Here is an 18917-nt window from a genome sequence, read left to right on the forward strand (position 1 = left end):
ATACAGTGGTATATTAGTTCCAGATGTACAGTATAGTGACCATTTCATGGTCATCACGATTAAGTGTACTCTCAATCCCCTAGGAGAGCACTAGATTCTTCTAAGAAACCTTTCCCTACCCCAAGGTTTCTTCCAGGTCTGAAATTTGGACTAGGAGTAAAAATTACTAACATATAAAAATATCAGGAACACATTACATCAATGTTTCAATATAGTTGCTACAATTCCCTTATAGACACCATTCTAGGAACTGACTTTGGTCTACACAGACTAGTATGATTTAGAATCTGGGGGCACCTGGGTGGCTCGGTTGAGCATCTGCCTTTGGCCCAGGTCATGATCTCAGGGTCCTGGGGCTGAGCCCCACATCAGGCTCCCTGTTCAGCAGGGTCTGGCTCTCCCTGTGCCCCTCCAACTCCACCCACTCCCCCCCTCCCCCTTTCTGTGCTCTCTCTCTCTCAAATAAATAAATAAAATATTAAAAAAAAAAATCTAGTTATTACCACAAATCAGGAGTTTTCTAAGAGCTATCAAAATAACCTTTAAGGAAAATAAGAATGGTGTCCATCAAAGATCAATATATTAGTACCCCAATTATAAAAAAAAAAAAAAAAAAACCCTTAAATTATTAAGGACTCAAAACAAAACCTATGTTTTCAACTGGCCTACCCTGATGTTAGAAGATCTTTTTTTTTTATATTAATGTATTATTAATGTAACCAATGAACTTAAATAATTAATGAAAATTGTGTGATTATAGGAATCCCGTACCCTATAACACAAGCAATGGGTCAAGTTTTTAAAGTCTAAAAATAAAAGCTGGCCAACCATCTAGGTTATAGAGTAGCCTAAGATATTCATTATTTTACTGTTTATCAACTTACCTACTCTAAAGAGCTAAAATACAAAATCAAAGAAAAAAATGTAAAATTAAAGTTCTACTCTAAAAACGGTGTTAAAGTAAGATAGAATCTCCCCTGCCCAAGCAGTAATGGTCTCATATATCAAATGGCACATGAATAATAGGACTTGGATCCTATATAGCAAAAGTGATCAACACACTAATATGTTATAAGAAATTACTAACAATGGCTAAAGAACCAATATTTGCAAAATATTCCTTTAAGCAAATTAAGTTAAAGCAGATTCAAATTATAAGTAATGACCTTACTTTACCCACCTGTATACTTTCTTTTCATTAAACATTTTATTTATTTGGGAAAGCGTACAAGTGAGGGGAGGGGCAGACGGAGAGGGAGAAACAGACACCCTGCTGGGCCTGGGGCTCAACAAGGTGCTGCATCCCAGGACCCTGAGATCGTGACCTGAGCTGAAGGCAGACACTTAATCAACTGAACCACCTAGTCGCCCCCCATCCACCTGTATTCTGATGTGATTTCTTAACTGTAGGAAAGAGAACTAGCTACAGCAACTGATGTGGAATAGTCACAAAATCCTTAGAATTGTGTCACATTTTTAAATATCATCTACTATTTTCATAATTCAATAACAACAACAATTGCAAAGTCCCCAAACTGTTCTAAGGCACAATGTATAGAAGGAGCACAATATATATTGTAGTGTAAGTAGAAATCGAGATTGTTTTGATATTGATACTCTATTCAACAAATGTTTGTTTGTTGACACCTTTGATAGTACCTCAAGGTCCAAAAATGACTAAGATGTTCTGCCTGTTCTTGAAGAGCACAGTTTACCTCTTATCAACCAGGGATGCTCTCTGCCTCAATTTTACTTAACTGAGTTTGAACTGGCAGTGTGTCTCAAATTCCATATCTGCCCTCAGCAGGCATTCTCTGCACCAGACTCTAGCATTTGAGGGCTGGATGTAATACTTGTGTCAATCCCACCTACCTTTAGGAAAGGTTGGATAGAAATCACAAGTCCTTTTTAAAGTAGATGAGCTCATACTCCATTGCTCTTCTGTGTTCTTTCTAATTGAGCTATCTTACCCATTCCAGTGTGTAAAATTATGACAATTCAATGGTTTAGGGCCTGCTATGAAAACTTTGAACCTTAAATTAAGAACAAGCTATCAACTACTTGTACCTTTTTAGTTAAACCTTACTTTAAAAAAAAAAAAAGCTTTCAAGGAGTGTGACTAAAAATGAGGACACAATCATTATCCTGAATCAAAGGGATTAACATATAAAACAAAAAGATGAGAAAACAACATGCAGTGAGAACGTCACTTAAATGCTCAGGGACCAAGGCTCAGGTTGACAAAACCACCCTGTTCCAAGAGAGCTTGGGGAGACTCAGGCAGGGCCCTCAGTAACCTCAGAAGCTAAAGCGGAAGCTACCATCACACAGGGGTCCTTAGCTAATGGTCCTAAGCTCAACATCAGTAAGGACAGGACTACATCATTAGGACCCTAATGGTCAAATCAACCTGGTGACCGAGTTTAGGACTTCGGTATTAAAAAGGCAGCAACACCAGGAAATCTTCCAGAGGAGATGGAGAAAGCAAGTGACCAGCTGACAGAATCTAAGTCCTTGATTGCTCCCTTAGGATCTGTTATTATTTTACCTGAAGATGTTTCAGTGCCTATCTCCTCTTTAAGTGTACTGTATTATTTTGAATTTCGGTTAAAACTAATACTTTTAAACACCTTTATAAATTTAGTTGCACACACCACTAGAAGCAGTTACCACCAAAGTAGAACTAAGAGTTTTTTAAAATTTTTTTTTTTAATCACTTACCCCTTCACCAAGCTCGAAAAGTAGAAAAGGTTTATTTTTGTAATGTGAAACAACAATTTTGTCGCCACTGGAAGACGCTGTCACAAGAAAGTTATCTAAATGAAGAGTTATGGAGCATCAAACAATTCAGGAGCATCTCTAGCACTACGCTATTACTGCAAGAATTGGAAGATAAAAGCAAGTGAACTAACCTAAGAAGACAAGCAAATGAATACAGCTCATACATCAGCTTTCAAAAATGGCTCAGGTTACTAATTACTAAAACTAATTCTCTTCACTACTACCGCAGGGAAGAACTACCCTCTCTGGCTCTATTACTTGAAAGCTATTTTACCCAAGTGAAATACTACTCCATTTTCAAAGAACAGGCCAGAAGGTCTAATTTTATCCTTCAAGAATGAGATCATGATAAAAGTAACATCAGCAAATATCAATCAGCCTTTTCATCTATAAACACCGCTCAAGATAGTTATTTATTAACACAGTTCTTGGTACCAATTTAAGCTAGGAAGTAAATATTCATATTAGTCTCCTGTTCATCCACTAAAAATATAAAGCCTGATATAGTCTTAGAACTAGAATTTTTACATTAGAATCTTTCATTCTTAAATTAAGAATAAATAACACAGTAAATATAGCAAATATAAATAACTGTGGTTAAATAGCAACTATTTATGCTGTGGGAAAGTATTATTTTAAATTAAGCTAAATTTATTAAAAACTTAATTTAAAATTACTTATTTTAAAATTTAACTTAATTAAAAATTACAGTACCTTGTTTTACAGAACTTATAAGCAGAACAATCAGTAAACACAAAGCACTGTAAATTATTTTTAAATTAAAAAGATTAAATACAATATAATCAAGAATAATAGCCTAATTTTGAGAGTCATAATGAATTAAAATATCAGAAGTTTAAATCTTTGCTTTTTAACAATGAAATCTTAACTAGCTTGCTTTGGGCGGTTTCTTTAACATTCGTATATTTCATGAATAGACCATTGATTGTGATTTTATTATAATGCATGATTCAAACAAAATCATTCCCACCTAGATATTATACCATGGAGAAGAACAAATCATTTCCCTTTCTTTGGCTTCATCCTATGTTTACTACTACTTTTTCTCCTTAGAATACAGAAAAGGACTGAACAAAGATAGTATGAGAGGGTAATCTAGTTACTCCTTTTATTTCTCTTGTAGTTTTAGGAATTGTGAGAAAGTGAGGAACATTACCTAACAGTGCCAAAAACTCATTTCTTGGTACCTAACTCTTAATCCCATTCTTGGAATCCATGCTAAGTGGACCCCAAGTAGCTCAGTCTGGGAAGTCCTTGTTCTTTGGTAACTAATGTCTATGGAAGAGATCAAAGCCTCATTAGAAGTAAGACTATCTGCAAAAGTTTCCACTGTGTATTTACTTATACAATAAAACTATACAGAAGACCAGTTTCCAAAAGTCATCCCACACAACCTCATAGTCACATCAGTTTTGTCGACAGACCATTAAGTGGTTTATCAGCAAATGCCAACTCCCAATAAAACTTCTTGGAATAAAAATAAACCCAAACTAATAAATCCCATCCAGAATTGCTACTTTTCTCTTATATAGTAAGTAATAGGGAAATTAAGCTTTACACATAATAAAAAGCTAACAATAAAAAGAAGCAACCTCGCTTATTTGTCACTCTCTTTAAAACATTTTTCCCACAGTACCTATCTGGAGAGTCATTCAAAAATATACTCCCTTCACCAGGAGTTTGATTAATAGAGCACCAAAGTAATTTATTTTGCCACTTTAACACAAAATCAAGAAATGATAAAGAGGTAAATTTAATTCAGTAAGAAAATTCATCATTTCTGTTACATATTTGCAAGAATAATTTGGTTGGGCATGAAAACTTCTGTTTTTGTTCATAAATCAGTCATATTTTAAAGCTTTAGTATTTTTACTTTCATCAGGAAACAGAATATTTCATGATTTGATACTGATAAAATCAGACATGTGTTAAAATTTAATTTGTTTTTTAAGTAACAGCCTATATGTGTAAGTTATACAAAAGAATGGTAATTTCTAGCATAACAAGTTTACAGAACATTTCCAGAGTATTTTTTTACAGCAGTGGCTCTACTGAGAGCTACTGGTTTCTGGTGGGGAAAGGCCAAGAACATTTCCAAGCATCCTACAGTGTACACAAGAGCCCCCACAACAAAGAATTATGTAGTCCAAAATGTCAGTAGTGCAAGGTTGAGAAATTCTGATTTCTAAGATTCATCTCCTCCCTTATTTTATCCACACTTAGGAACTTACTAAGACAGGGAGTGCATAAATCAGAAATACAAAAAGCATGGAAAATTCAATCTAGACAATTTCTCTGAGAGATCAGGCTATTTTCATCATAGAAAGAAAAAAGAGAAATACAGAGAGTACATCAGTAAGGTAAGGATGTTGGACAATTTTAATTTTTATATCCTCCCCAACTTTGCTGTCTTTGAGTTCTGTCTTTAATTTGCAGACCAGATCCTTAAATAGCCAAATGTTGATGCAAAAACTCATTCCAAAACCATCCAGAAGTTTTCCCACCATTACCTACCTTATTCCATTTGGGTTCAACAACAAAGTATTGATAACAAAACTAATTCTATGGTCTGGTTCTAGCAGTTTCTATATATATATGCATATATATATACATGTGTGTGTATACCTATATACATATATAGGTATGTATTCCTATGATGTATTTATTAAATCCCTACTTTATATATCTAGCTTTCACAGCTATGCAAAATATATTTCTTATTATTAGTCACAAGCAAAAGTTTCATTGATATTGTTATTTTACCTAACAAAAAGTGGTTATTTAAAAAAAAAGGATACTATTGGTGCTCCAACACATTGAGCTGATTCCATGTGGTGATGTGTGTGGGCTGAATTTATCCACCAATGTCATAGAAGCAGCATCCCATATTTTAATATCATCTCCGGATGAAGCAAATCTGAGGTTTTCCTGCATGACTGCACCTACAAATAGTTCAAAACGATATATTTAAAAAACACTTAAGAATAGGCCAAAATGAAGGATCTAATCTAAATCAAGGGGCTCTACCTGTCCACTTTTGTTCCAGAAGGTGTGTTCACCACAAAGTAGCTAGAGCGATCCTTCTAAAATCACATTCTCTCAGCTGACCCTTTCAAAGGCTCTCCACAGCAATTATAATGAAATCCAACCTCCATGGCATGCCTTACATGATCTGGCCTCATTGTAACTGTCCTACCTCTCTTCCCCATAGCCGCCAGACTCACAGGCCTTCTTTCTTGCCTCGATCTTTCCACTTGCCACCCGCTCTGTTGGGAATGCTCTTTGCCCAGATTTCCCAAGGTCATCTCCTTCACCTCACTCTAGTTTCAGCTAGTCTCCTCAGAAAAGCTTTCCCTGACCACCATGGCTAAAGCAGCCCCATACCAGTTGCGTATGATGCAGTTTCACTCCACCCCCTAGCAGCACTTTCTGCTATTTGGAACTCTTCCTTGTTCTCATAATAATGTCTTCCTCTCCTGACTAAAACAAAACAAAGATCCTGAAAATGAGTTTTGACTTGTTAACTATCAGTCTTGATATGTTCCTGGCACACAGTAGGTGCTCAACAAATAACTGTTAGCTAGAAAACTTCCTAAACCTCTTAAAAATGTACCAAAAAACTGTAGCATCCCTGAGAGTTAGAATCCTGTGACTCCAGTTTTTTCCTATAACTCCAAAATTAGTAAATACAGCCAAAGGAGATATCACTAAGTCCCTACACTAACACTTGCTCTACAACACCTCAATGGTACTGTTTATTCACAGTATATAATTCAAATACATAATTCTGACAAGTGATTTAACAAACCAAGGCAGTCTACAAAACAGAAGGTAAGGGAGCTGCTTTAGGCAGATACTCTAAGGGCATCAAGTACTAATGGCTTGACCAGTCAGAAAAAAAATGCTCAAAAATACATGGAGGAAAGGAAGGGAAAGGAGCCTAGAAATATACCCTCCATACCTTCCTGATGTGTTCAGTGTTGAGGACAGCACAGTACTAGTGATGTCACAGACAGAGTCCCAAGTCACCAACAAAGCATCACATGTGTGTCCAGTGTATCTTATTTCAGAGGTCAAATTAAGGGTATAATAAATTACAAGGCCTTTTGATTCTCAAGAGACAAAAAAAAATTTTTTAACATGCTTATAAAAAGGTTAAAAGTTTTGTTAACTAGAAAAGTCATGTATGTGGTTCATTATGCTTCATCTTTGGAAACAGTATTACCAAAAGCCGTTAGTCATCTGTTGAAATGTGGACATGCTGTCTTTGGATTTGGTGTCTTGACATGCGGTAACGTGTTGGTTCCCTACTCAGGGTACAATTAAGTGCTGGAAAGGGGGAGTCTCTTAAAACCAGTGAACAACTGAAAAATGCCTTTACTATAATCTCAGACCATTCCTGTTGAGCTGTGTGGGGCAGTGTGGAAAGATCACTTAAGTCCGGGCTCAGAAAACAGGAGTTCAAAGGATCTGCCCCACAGTTAGGTGGCAGGGACTCTGGCAGTCACTTACGGTCTGTTTCCTTCTTTTCAAGTGGAGCGGGAAAAGGGACCCTCTGCCCACCTACCTCACTCTTCTGAGAACTGAGCACCTTTAAGGGAGAGGCATTCCTCAGTCTCTCAAAGAAGGTCCCATCAAAGTGAGTTGTCAGGACACAAGGCGGCAAAACACAGCCAACCCCGAATTTAGGGACAGCGTCTACAGGGGGGAAAAAAAATCACTACAATACTTAGTTTCAACCTAAGTTCTCCAACTTTAATTTACTTGCAGGAGCACCGCTCGACTGGGTTACCTTACAAAAGGCATTCGAGCCGTAGGGGAGGGGCTTACAAAAGGGGAGGCGGCCGGTGGAGAAGCGGCAAACTTTCCCGGGGACAGCACACCCCCCGGCAGAGCCGCCACCAACCCACCCACCCCAGCTGCCCGGACCACTCTCAGGCTGAGCCGGTGACTGTCGCAGACGGAGGTGCGCGACCCCGGCCCCGCGGCTCCCGGGCACTTCCGCGCCAAACCCGCTGCCGCGCCCCTGCCCGACAACTGTCCAGAGAGCACCGGACCGGCCACGGCGCGGGACTCGGGGACCTCCGACGCGCCCCCGGGGTGGCCGGAAGGAGGGCGGAGTTCGGGACTGTGCAAAGACGCGGCGAGCGGCGGCCAGCTAACCCCCCGGCCCTCCGGAACCTCACCTCTCAGCCGCGGTACACCGGGGGCCACCGCGCGGCCCGCTCCGGCGCTGGGCTTCCGGCTCCCGCCCGGACTGTTAAACTTCGGCGGCCGGAAGTCCCGCCCGCAAGTAGCGTCACGGGGAGAGGCGCTGCACAGAGGGGGTGTCGGGTTGGCTGGGCAGGGGCGAGGCAGGGGCGGGGCAGGGGCGGGGCAGGGTCCCCGCGGCGGTCGCGATCCCTCCGCTGGAGCGGGGACTGGAGGGATGGGAAGCTCCTTCCAGGTCCCAGCGACGATCTCGGGGCACTGGCAGATGTGACTTTGTTGTTCATTTGTTCGCTGATTGTGCCAGGTTCTAGGCTAGACTCGGTGCGCCGTGATGGGCTTAGCCTGGGAGTGCAGGGAGACGGTGAACGTTGTCGTCCCTGGCCTCGTGGAGCTTACAGTTCAGTATGGGAGGGAGACGTTAATAAATAATTACGTATTTAAAAGTGAAGCGGACAGTTGCTTCAAAGAAAAGCTAACAGGTGAATGAAAAATATATGAAAGGGAAATGAACATGGGTATGGGTTTAAGAAAGTCTTCCTTGAAGAGGAAACCATGGAGAGCAGATAAAACCCCATGCAATTTATAAACCAGAAGGTATGCTCAGAAAAGCTAAGAAATAACCAAAAGTGTAAGTGTCTGAGACATATGACTTCAAAACCCAGGATCTTTCTTCTTAATCGTGCTACAGGGTCAGGAACATCAAACACCATCTGGTTGAGAATTCAGAAAGGGAAGTTTCTCAGAATGGAAAAAAGAGTTGCCAACTGAGTTTTCAATACCGAGTCCTTTTTTTTTTTTTTTTTTAAAGCTCTACTGACAATTTTTGCTGAGAATATTTATAATAACTATGGGGCATTTCTTCTGCAAACAGTATTATTATTCTTTCATCACAAATGTGTCAACTAGGAGTGGGTTCCTGAACTAGGTACATAAGCCCCAATTACTTGTACCCATGTTGCAAGTAAACTTGAAAACTGTGAATGCAATTTTTTCTGAGCAGAAACTGAAATCCTAACCAAGTTGTGAAGATTGATAGGAAGCCTCAAAAGGAGAAAGATAGCAAGCAGCAACTCCCTTGTATAGTTTACAGTTCTTGAGTTTATTAAATCCAATTTTGGCAGGGAAGGGGGCCAAAAGAAAGACTATGGGAATAGAGGCAGGGAGAATTGGGGCTACTAATGAAGAAAAGACAACTAAAATCTCTGAAAGGTTAAAGCCAGAAAAAAAAAAAATTGAGACTAGAATATATGCAACAAAATATAATAATGCATGTCATGTAATACATATTATATACTGTATGGTGTAACAAATATATATGACAATACATATTACTTATTGAATGTATACTTCACTAAACATATATGTATGCATGCATAGACATAATTTGTATATATATACCATATGTATAAGTCATCCTTCTAAAAACATTACACTATTACATGTCCCCCGCTTTACATGTGAAGAAACAGAGGTTAAGTTAACTTGCCTGAGGTCATACAGTTTAGAAATTGTATGGACAGGAGTTAAACCCAGAACCATAAGTCTACAGACTGTGCTATATAGTCAAGAGCTAAAACATAGCATGAAGAGCCAAAAGTTAACCTCCACTGCCCCTCCTTGCTGGTGCCATGGCCTCATCAAAACGTACATGGTTTTGAGACAGTTCTGACATTCCTGTTCCTACCCTTCTGCCTATGTGCTTACTTTCCTCAGATCTATAAAATATAAGCAATAGAAGCCGAATGTTGGAAACCCCACTAATATATGAAGTATATAAACATATATACGTTTCCAAAAGTAGACATCATTACAAGAAATATTTCTAGAGAAAATGAGGTCAATAAAACCAGAAGCTATATAAATTATACATAGATATGTGACTACAGAAACAAAAAGTACAGGAAGAATAAATGTCTTAATTAAAGGGAGAAAAAGCATATCCAGAATCATTGTTGGAGACTTTAACAGAATTCTTTCAGTAACTGATAGAATATCCAAATAAGAAAAACAATAAGATGTGGAAGATCTGAACACTATTAACTATTCTATATGAAAAAAGAAGAAGGAAAGAAAGAAGGAAGGAAGGATTAGTTCCAAAGTCAATAGTCATGACTCTCTTAAGGAACCTAGAAAAAGAGGAGCAAATTACACAAAGAAAACAATGAAGCTAAAAACAAATGAACAGTAAAAAGTCCGATGAAATCAGGTGGTGAATCTTTGTAATGATTAATAAAGTAGATAAACCTCTACCTAGACTTATCAAGAAGAAAGAGAAAACATAAGTTAACAATAGAAGAGGGGAAAGAGAGGCTATTAATACAGAGCCAAAAGAAATTTCAAAAAATAGTAAGGGAAAAATATGAACAACCTTATAACAATAAACTTGGTAATTAAATGGACAAATATCTTGAAATACATAGATATTAAAACTGACACAGGAGAGATAATATGAGTAGCCCCTATGTATACTACAGAATTTGCATTCCTAATAAAGAAAAGAAAATACCAGGATCAAATGGCTTCACCATTGAATTCTACCAAACACATAAGAAAGAAATTATACCAGTCCAATACAAACTTCTGCTGAAAAGAGAAGAGGAGGGAGTATCTTCTAAACTTATTTTTTCAAGGATAGTCTGGCACTAAAACCAAAGGCATTACAAGAAATAACTTTAGACTCATATCTCTCATACACACAAAAATTATACATGTATGCAAATTAAATATATATGCAAATTAATTCCAATAACACATAAAAAGGTTTATACATTGTGACCAAGTGGAGTTTATTCCAGAAATAGAAGGTTAGTTTAACCTCCCAAAATTAGTTTATATAATTCACCATATTAACAAGAGAAAGAATACCCATATAATTATGTCAATAGGTAAAGCAAAAGCATTTGAAAAAAACAGTATTCACTCATGATTAATAAGTCTCAGCTAACTAGGAAAATAAACAGGAAATATCTCACCTGGGTCAAGAACAGACCATACTTCATGGCAAAAACAAAACGAACAAACAAAAAACGAATGCTTTTCTCCTAAGATCAAGAACAAGACAAGGATGCCCAGTCTCACAACTACTATTCAGATTCTTCTGGAGGCCCTTGCTGGTGCAATAAGAGACAGAAAGAAAAGAAAAGAAAAGAAAAGAAAAAAAAGAAAAGAAAAGAAAAGAAAAGAAAAGAAAAGAAAAGAAAAGAAAAAAGAAAAGAAAAAAGAAAAGAAAAGAAAAGCATACAGAATGTACAGGAAGAAGCAAAATTCTCTTTATTTGCAGACAATTATGATTATGTACTGGAAAATCGTAAGAAATATGCTAAAAAGCTCCTAAACCAATAAGTAAATTTAGCAAGGCCTATGCAAAATCCTATAAAAATAGAGCAACATTTCTAAATACTCAATAAGCAATTGGAAAATGAAATAAAAATTACAATCCCATTCCGAATAGCACCCAAAAGCATAAATATTTAGTTAATTTAATAAAATATACTCAGTAATGATGCACTGAAAACTACAAAACATTGCTGAGAGAAGTTAAAGTCTTAAATAGAGAGCTATATATATCACACTAATGAGATGGAGAATATTGCTAGACTGTCAATTTTTTTTTTTTAAAGACAAATTCAAAAGAACTATACCTGCTGTCAATGTAGATCTGACACAAATTAGTCCACAGTGACAGAAAGCCGAATAGTATTTGCCTGAGTTGTGGGAGGGATGGACTATGGAGAATTCAAGGAAGCAGTTGGTGGTGATGGAAAGTTCTTTACCTTGGTTTTTGTGGTGGTTTCAATACATCTATCAAAGTTCAGGAACTAAGAGCTCCAGATCCTAAAAAATAAAGTGATGTCCTTGACTTAGGAAAACAAAATTAATTATTTCTTTAGAAGACATACCAAAATACATTACTGTCAAATTTCAGAATATTGGCTTGAAGAAATTTTAAACATTCCCCAAATGGGGGGGAAAAGAAGTTACTATACAAGGTTCAAGGATTTGAATGGCTTCCATGCCATTCCTATTCTAGCAGGAATACTAGAATTTATAAAACAATGGAACAATCCCTTTATATTTTTGAGCAAAACAAAAAAGAAAGACTATTAAGCAAAAATTATGTAGTCCTATTTATTACTCTTCACCTGTGAGGGAATAAAAACATTTTCAGCCATGTAACATCTTAACAAATTTACCTCCCATACACCCTATGAGGAAGATATTTGAGGAGATGGGCCACCAAAACAAAGGAGCAAGTCTAGAGAGAGGGAGAGTGGGCACCCACCTTGAGAAAGGTAAAGGGAGTCCTCAGGATGTCACTGAAGGAAAATTCCAGGATAACGGCCAGACACTGGGCTTAAAGAACAATCAGTCCAAACAGCAGGTCAAAAGTCTCCAAAAGCACTATTGTCAAAAATAAACACACACACACACACACACACACACACTCATACACATACATATCTCGCATGCTTAATTGTGTTATGAAGAGATCTGCAGAACTGGGGGAGAGAATGTAAAGGATTTATCTTGTGATTGAAGACATAAAAAACTGGAAAAGCAACCAACCAGCCAAACTGTAAGAGAAAACTAACACTAGAAAAACAAAAAGTTGGGTAAGAAAGGAAAAATGGATATAGCAACCACAATATACCATATAATTCTGTGATGAGTAATATTGCCATAATCATAGAAAATGAACATGAATTTTAATTTAACCAAAATTATGATTCAGCTATCTTGAATTGACAGAGAGACGGGAAGTACGCATTTGCATGTAGTTAGGTTCTGTGAGAACTGATTCCCTGCCTTCTATGGTAGAAAGTTAATAAGAAATCCTAAAATTGAAAAAATCTTATAATAAATAAGCTTATTATTCAGAGAGTTGGAGATGAAATCCAAATGACTCCATAAAAAAGTTGCCTCAGGGAGAGCTGTAAGTGGGTAATGATGGATAAAGACTAAGAACTCTTTTTTTTTTTTTTTGGCCTTGTGGTTTTATGTTCCTCTTTTTAAGTTCTTCCAATATGTCTGACTCTTTTAAATAAAGTAAACTTAAAAAGAGAAAAAAGTAAGTACAATATATTGACCCATTCATAGTTTAAGGTGTCAAGATTTAGAAAGGTTAGAGCCGCTACGTAATATATTCTATAGTGGTTTTCAGGGATATGCCAAAAAGCTACATTATTTGTTATTATTGCAATGTCAATGAACATTTGTGAGTCCTCTAGCTTCCCAGGAAGCTGTGCAGGTTAGGTGATTTCGGTCACAGAGATGAATATTATCCCTGCCTTGGAGAAGCTCCGATTATACCAAGGTAACACATACTAGGGATATAAAATGATATCCCTTGCTAGATTTATCAAGTGCTGGGGAGTCTCAGTGGAAGAAAGAGTCAGTACCACCTAAGGAGCCAGGATTAGTTTCAAAAGGAAGCAAGATGACACTTATTTAATAACTTAGAGTTTCTGGGGAGTAATGGGGTCCTATGACATGGAAATTTACATCCCTTCCCCACAACTGCCACCACCCATTGCTTTGGGACCCTGCTGCCCCACATGGTTCTTTTTTGCACACCGTTCCCTAGGACTTTCGTGGAGCTCCTTCTGGCACTTTTATCAGGTTTGTGTTCAATTCTTACCTCTTCTTTTCTCCAGACTACATTGTCTAAAATACCCCCACACCTCATCATGCTCTTTCTTCTTACCTGAATTCTTCAAAGCACCTAACTACTTGACATTTTACAATACTACGCATTTATTTACCTTTGTTTGGTTTGTTTAGTTTCTTTATTGGAGTTGAAAGGGCCACACAAATAAGAATTTTGGCCCCTTTTTCCTTGCTACTGTACTCCCCGTGCTTCGACCAGTGCCTGGGATCTAGTAGGCGCTCAGCACTCATTTGTTGATTATGTAAATGGATGAAGACTGAATGTCTCCAGTCTAAATCCCTCACCCGAGTGCAGAGCCGTATGTACTCAAGTGCTGCTGTCTCCAGCAAATCATCCTACTTCCCCTCTGCCAAACCGTCCTGGCTTCTGTAGCTCCTTGGAGCATCCCAATGGCTCAAATCAGACATTGCCAAATCAATACTGACTTACCCCTCTTCTTCCCCTCCTTCCCACAAACACCCAAATAGGGCCTCACTAAACCCCCTTAATTCTGTTCATGAATAACTCTCAAATCTGTCCAGTTCTCCCCATCCCCACTGCTATTATCTTGGTTTAAAGTATCCTTGACTCTTGGCCAGATTGTTGAAAGAGTCTCCTCCTCTTTTGTTTTCCCGGTACCCAGCTCTGATCCCTCCAACTACCCTCCAAACTCCTACCACACCACTTTTCATTCAATGCAATCAGATCACAGGACTGCTGTGCTTAAAACCTAGGTTCTTAGAATAAAATCTAACTCCTTTGCCTGACCCTGTTCACCACTGCCTCATGCTGACATCCCCAGGTTTTCTCTGGCCGCCTGTTCAGCCTTACCGGCCAGCTATACCCTGTACCAGCTTGTCTCGCCTTTGTCCTTGCTGCTTCCTCTGTTTAGAACGTGTCCTGCCCCTCTCCAATTTGATCAGATGGCAGAGACTGAGAAACTGACGCCCTGCTGCTTGCTGCCTCAGCAACCTTTGCCTGCTCCACTGGACTGTAAATCATGCATCTATTCATTGGCCCAAAGCTCAGGAGCATAGAGGAGCATAGTGCCTGCCTATGCAAAATAGGTCTTTACGTCCCCAGTACCTAGCATGATGCCTGACACAAAAGAGATACCTAGTAAATGTTTGGAGAATGAATGAATGAATGAATGAGTGAGTGAATCTGTTTTTCAGAATCTCTTCCTAGAATCTAGCAGTAAAGTGGAAAGCGGATCGCTGGTAGGGAGTCTCAAAGCATGCAGAGTAGTTAAGAGCTAGTTGACATATTCCGGACAAGATGAAGAGAGTCTGGACTCAAGCAGAGGCAACAGAAATGGAAATAAGGAGTCAGAATAAGAGACTTCTGTTCCAAAAAACAAAAGGTATTTTATGAGCAAATGCAATTGAGCACTGTGTGTGTTCTGAAGGATGGGTCTAGTGTTTTAAATTTAGACAAAGGGCTGGAAAGCCAGACGTACCCCATGAGAAGCAATCAATCAACAAACTTCATGAAAGTGAGAGGAGGTGATTGAAGTAGACAAAGAGGTTGGCAAGGCACGTAAGAGTTTTTGATACAGAAATGAAAGAGAGTGTTTTAACTGCCGAAGAATCTAGAGGCTGACAAAGAGAGTGAAGATTTGAGTGCAGAGGATGTAATAACTGGAAAAGTTTGCTTCAGTCCTTAATATGGTAATAAAATTTGCAGACAGCCAACAATGCTATACTGACTACAAAGTTATACATTATACAAGCTGCCTTCCATTTTGATCATAGAGGTATAAAAAAAGGAGGCGAGCAAGCTTCTGTGATTTATTGGGGGGAAATAACTAACTTCCAGGACATGCCATAAGATCCGTGTAGCCTTATCTCATTTACAAATAATTGGCATCTCCGGAGTCATAATGTGATGTGACGCATAAGGTATCCCCAAAATGTGGAAAGATTCTGTTGTGACATCTGTGCTATTAGCCCAAATGCAGGGAAGGGAAAGGAATGGGTATTTCCTAGGAGCCTACTGTGTGGAGGACACTAGGGTTTACATGTGTCTGTCATCCATCTTTACTTGTTAAAAATGTTAATGAGTTATTATCTGTCATAACTGATTTGGGGAGATTCTTTTTGGGAAATTCTTCAGAAACAATGAAGACCTGCAAATACTTTTTTTCTGAATAAAGAATATATATTATAACACATTTATACAAAAAAGAGTTAAAAATAAATCTTCTCCCACTCCAGATACTGAGCCATATTTTTCTCCCTCTGAGACAATAACTAAAAATAATTTCTTGTGTTCCTTTCCAATAACATTCTACACACATGTACACTCTTACATACATCACTCAAAAATCCTTCAATAGTCACTGAACACAATTATTAGCTTAATATACATCCGTTCTGTGGTCTTCTTTTTCACTTAACAGTTTAGCTTGGAGAGTTCCCCACCTTAGTACATATTAATGTCATTCTTTTCTCTCCTCATATAATATTCCATTCTGTGGATGCACCATGTTTTATTTAACAAAGTCTCTGTTAGTGAATATTAAAGATGTTTCCAGATACTATTTATTCATGTATAAATTTCTCATACACGCGATTAGAACTGTATTTGCTGGCACTGTTCAATACTGATATCACGTGAACAACTTATGCAAAATTAAATGTTTAATAGTCACGTTAATAAAAGTAAAAGAGGGGCACCTGGGTGGCTCAGTCAGTTAAGCATCTGCCTTCAGATCAGGTCATGATCTTGGGGTCCTAAGATCAAGCTCCACATCAGGCTGCTCTTCAGCAGTGAGTCTGCTTCTTCCTCTCCCTCTGCCCTTTCCCCCAACTTGTATGCTCTCTAAGTAAACAAGTAAATAAGTAAAATCTTAAATAAATAAAAAATCAAAAGTAAAACAAGTAAAATTAACTTTTAAAATATATTATATTTAACCCATTATATCCCAAATACTCAACTTGTAAATCAAAGTAAAAAATCAGCAAGAGGGGTTTCTGGGTGGCTTAGTTGGTTAAGCGTCTGACTCTTGATTTTGGCTCAGATCATGAGCCCAGGGCCACGGGATGAGCCTTGCATCAGGTTCTGTGCTCAGCATGGAGTCTGCTTGTCCCTCTCCCTCTATTCCTCCCCACTCTTGCACATGGTTATCTAATTATCTAAAATAAATAAATAAAATCTTTTTAAAAACCATCAATTAGATATTTTACATTTTATTTGGACTGAGCCTCTGAAATCCAGTGTACATTTTAGAGAGTACCACCTAACTCAGACAAGCCACATTTTAAGTGCTGAGCAACTAGGTACGGCCATGACTACCATACTGGAAGGCACAGGTGTATACATACATTCCTAGAAGAGAATTGCCAAGAGTATGAGGTAAAATGCCTTTCAAAGAAGCTGTACCTATTTACGTTACCCTCAGTTCAGTTAAAAATAGCGTAACACTGAGTTTCGATTTGCAGTTACTACATTACAAGTGAGTTTGAACATTTTATACGTTGAAAAGTTATTTGTATTTCCTTTTCTGTGGATTGATTCTTTGATTCTTTCTTTCTTTTTTCCTCTTTTTCTTTTACTAGATTTGTTTTCTTCCTTACTGGTAGATCAGAGAATGAAACTACTCCCTTTATCTGTCATAAATGTTGCAAACTTTTTTTTTTTTTTAGTTTACCCTCTTTTGGCTTTGGTTATAGCATTATTTTGCCATGCAAAAATGTTTACATTTTAAGCAATCAGAATATCAGTCATTTACGGCATCTTGATTTTATTATACTTATAGAGGTTTTTGTCTCTCTAAGATCATTTAAAAAATCTTTTCCATGACTCTTCTGATCCTCACAATAAAGTTAAGAAACTGATGTCATCATTTCCATTTTACAAATTAGAGAATAGATGCTTAGAGAAATATTAAATACATTGCTTTAAAACACCCAGCTGATACGGGGAAGTGCTAGGAATCAAACCCAGTCTGTCTAATAACATTAAAGACTATGCTGCTTTTTTTTACTACACTGTAATGATCAATATAACCTGTGTTAGGTTTCTCTCTGCTGTCCACTTATTTTAAATCCTAGTGCTGTATTAAATATATCACTATTATTGATAGCTAAAACATTACATCAACGCTAACACCATATTCCCACAGAATTTCAGAGAAATAGAACTAAGAACACTGGACAATCCCATGGAGGAAGGAGGACAGGCATTTCCTGGGGGGAGGAAACCAAAGGTGATCAACTGGAATGCAACCATCAGGGAAGGCTACCACATGGGATGGTGACATTTGACTGGTGTCATAAAGGAGATGCAGAGATTAGACATACAGAACAGAGGGACAAAAAGTTCTAGAGAACAAACCTAAAATGGTCAAGAGTTCAGTTCATTGAGTGAACAGAGAACAAATAACAGGTTTCAGTGAGACTGCAAAGAGCTTTGATTTTGAGAACAAAGGGTTTGGACATATTTATGGGAGTAGCCAGCAGTCACTGATACAATTTGAAAAAGGTAGTGACATGATTGGAATTCTGTTTCAGAAGATTAATCTGGCTAGCTACCGAAGAGAGAAGAGTGTAGGGGAGAAAGAGAGGGAGTGAGAGAGGGAGAGAGAGAGAGAGGGAGAGAAAGGCGGGAAAGGAGCAGATCATTTAGGGTCCAGGAGAGGAAGATTAATCCATCATTACTGTACTATACGATTACATTGTATTCCTATTACTCACCTTTCCCACTAAATTTTGCTCCAAATGACAACTGACATTGTTTTAAAAACTCAAATCTGTCCTTTAAAGAAATAGATTTTTACCCGTTCGAGCTTTGAGACAAATTCAGAAGAGAAGTATCAGAAATATCTTGTGCAGTGATTTCACTGCTGGATAAATGTACACCTTCTCGAAGTGAATACCTTAGAAAAATGCTCCAGTGATTTTACCTAATGTTTTTAAAAAAATCACATAGTCTTACCTCATGCTAAAAACATATTTCAACCACCATAAAGGAGAAAAAAATCTGCCTTTCTTATATGTGATTTTCTGAGAAGACATACATCTTATTCATATGTTTAGTTAATAGGCAAGCTTTCTCAAAATGAAGACTAGTCTATGGGGGTTTGCCTTCATTTTTAAATCTATCTGTCAGAGCTGAGTCTAAAAGGCTGACTGGGTTTCAACTGCAAACTGGCTTCCACCATCATCATTCAACAGATTGTAGACATCTGCTGTTTTTGGTTGCCCTCCATATCTCCCACATATTCTGGAAACAGCAACTCTTCTTCTTCTTTCCT

The 18917-nt window shown here is 37.9% G+C and overlaps 1 protein-coding gene across 4 annotated transcripts in view; it reads right to left on the bottom strand.

The window, feature by feature from the left end:
* NEDD1 (NEDD1 gamma-tubulin ring complex targeting factor) overlaps window positions 1-8073 on the bottom strand; it is a 48294-nt gene extending 40221 nt beyond the window's left edge. For 2 of the 4 annotated variants that reach the window (XM_013054181.2, XM_004748486.3), the window contains exons 1-4: window positions 7989-8073; window positions 7370-7500; window positions 5601-5744; window positions 2722-2816 (exon numbers count right to left, since the gene is read on the bottom strand). In XM_013054181.2, coding sequence (XP_012909635.1) covers window positions 2722-2816; window positions 5601-5736 — 231 coding nt within the window. In that variant the 5' untranslated portion in view covers window positions 5737-5744; window positions 7370-7500; window positions 7989-8073. Of the gene's footprint in view, window positions 1-2721; window positions 2817-5565; window positions 5745-7369; window positions 7501-7988 lie in introns of those variants that run through there. The other 2 variants (XM_004748489.3, XM_013054183.2) reach the window with 2 other exon arrangements.
* Window positions 8074-18917: the final 10844 nt, after the last annotated feature.

The sequence above is a fragment of the Mustela putorius genome, unplaced genomic scaffold, assembly GCF_011764305.1.
Source record: "Mustela putorius furo isolate JIRA1106 unplaced genomic scaffold, ASM1176430v1.1 tig00000788_pilon_pilon_pilon, whole genome shotgun sequence".
Lineage (NCBI taxonomy): Eukaryota > Metazoa > Chordata > Mammalia > Carnivora > Mustelidae > Mustela > Mustela putorius.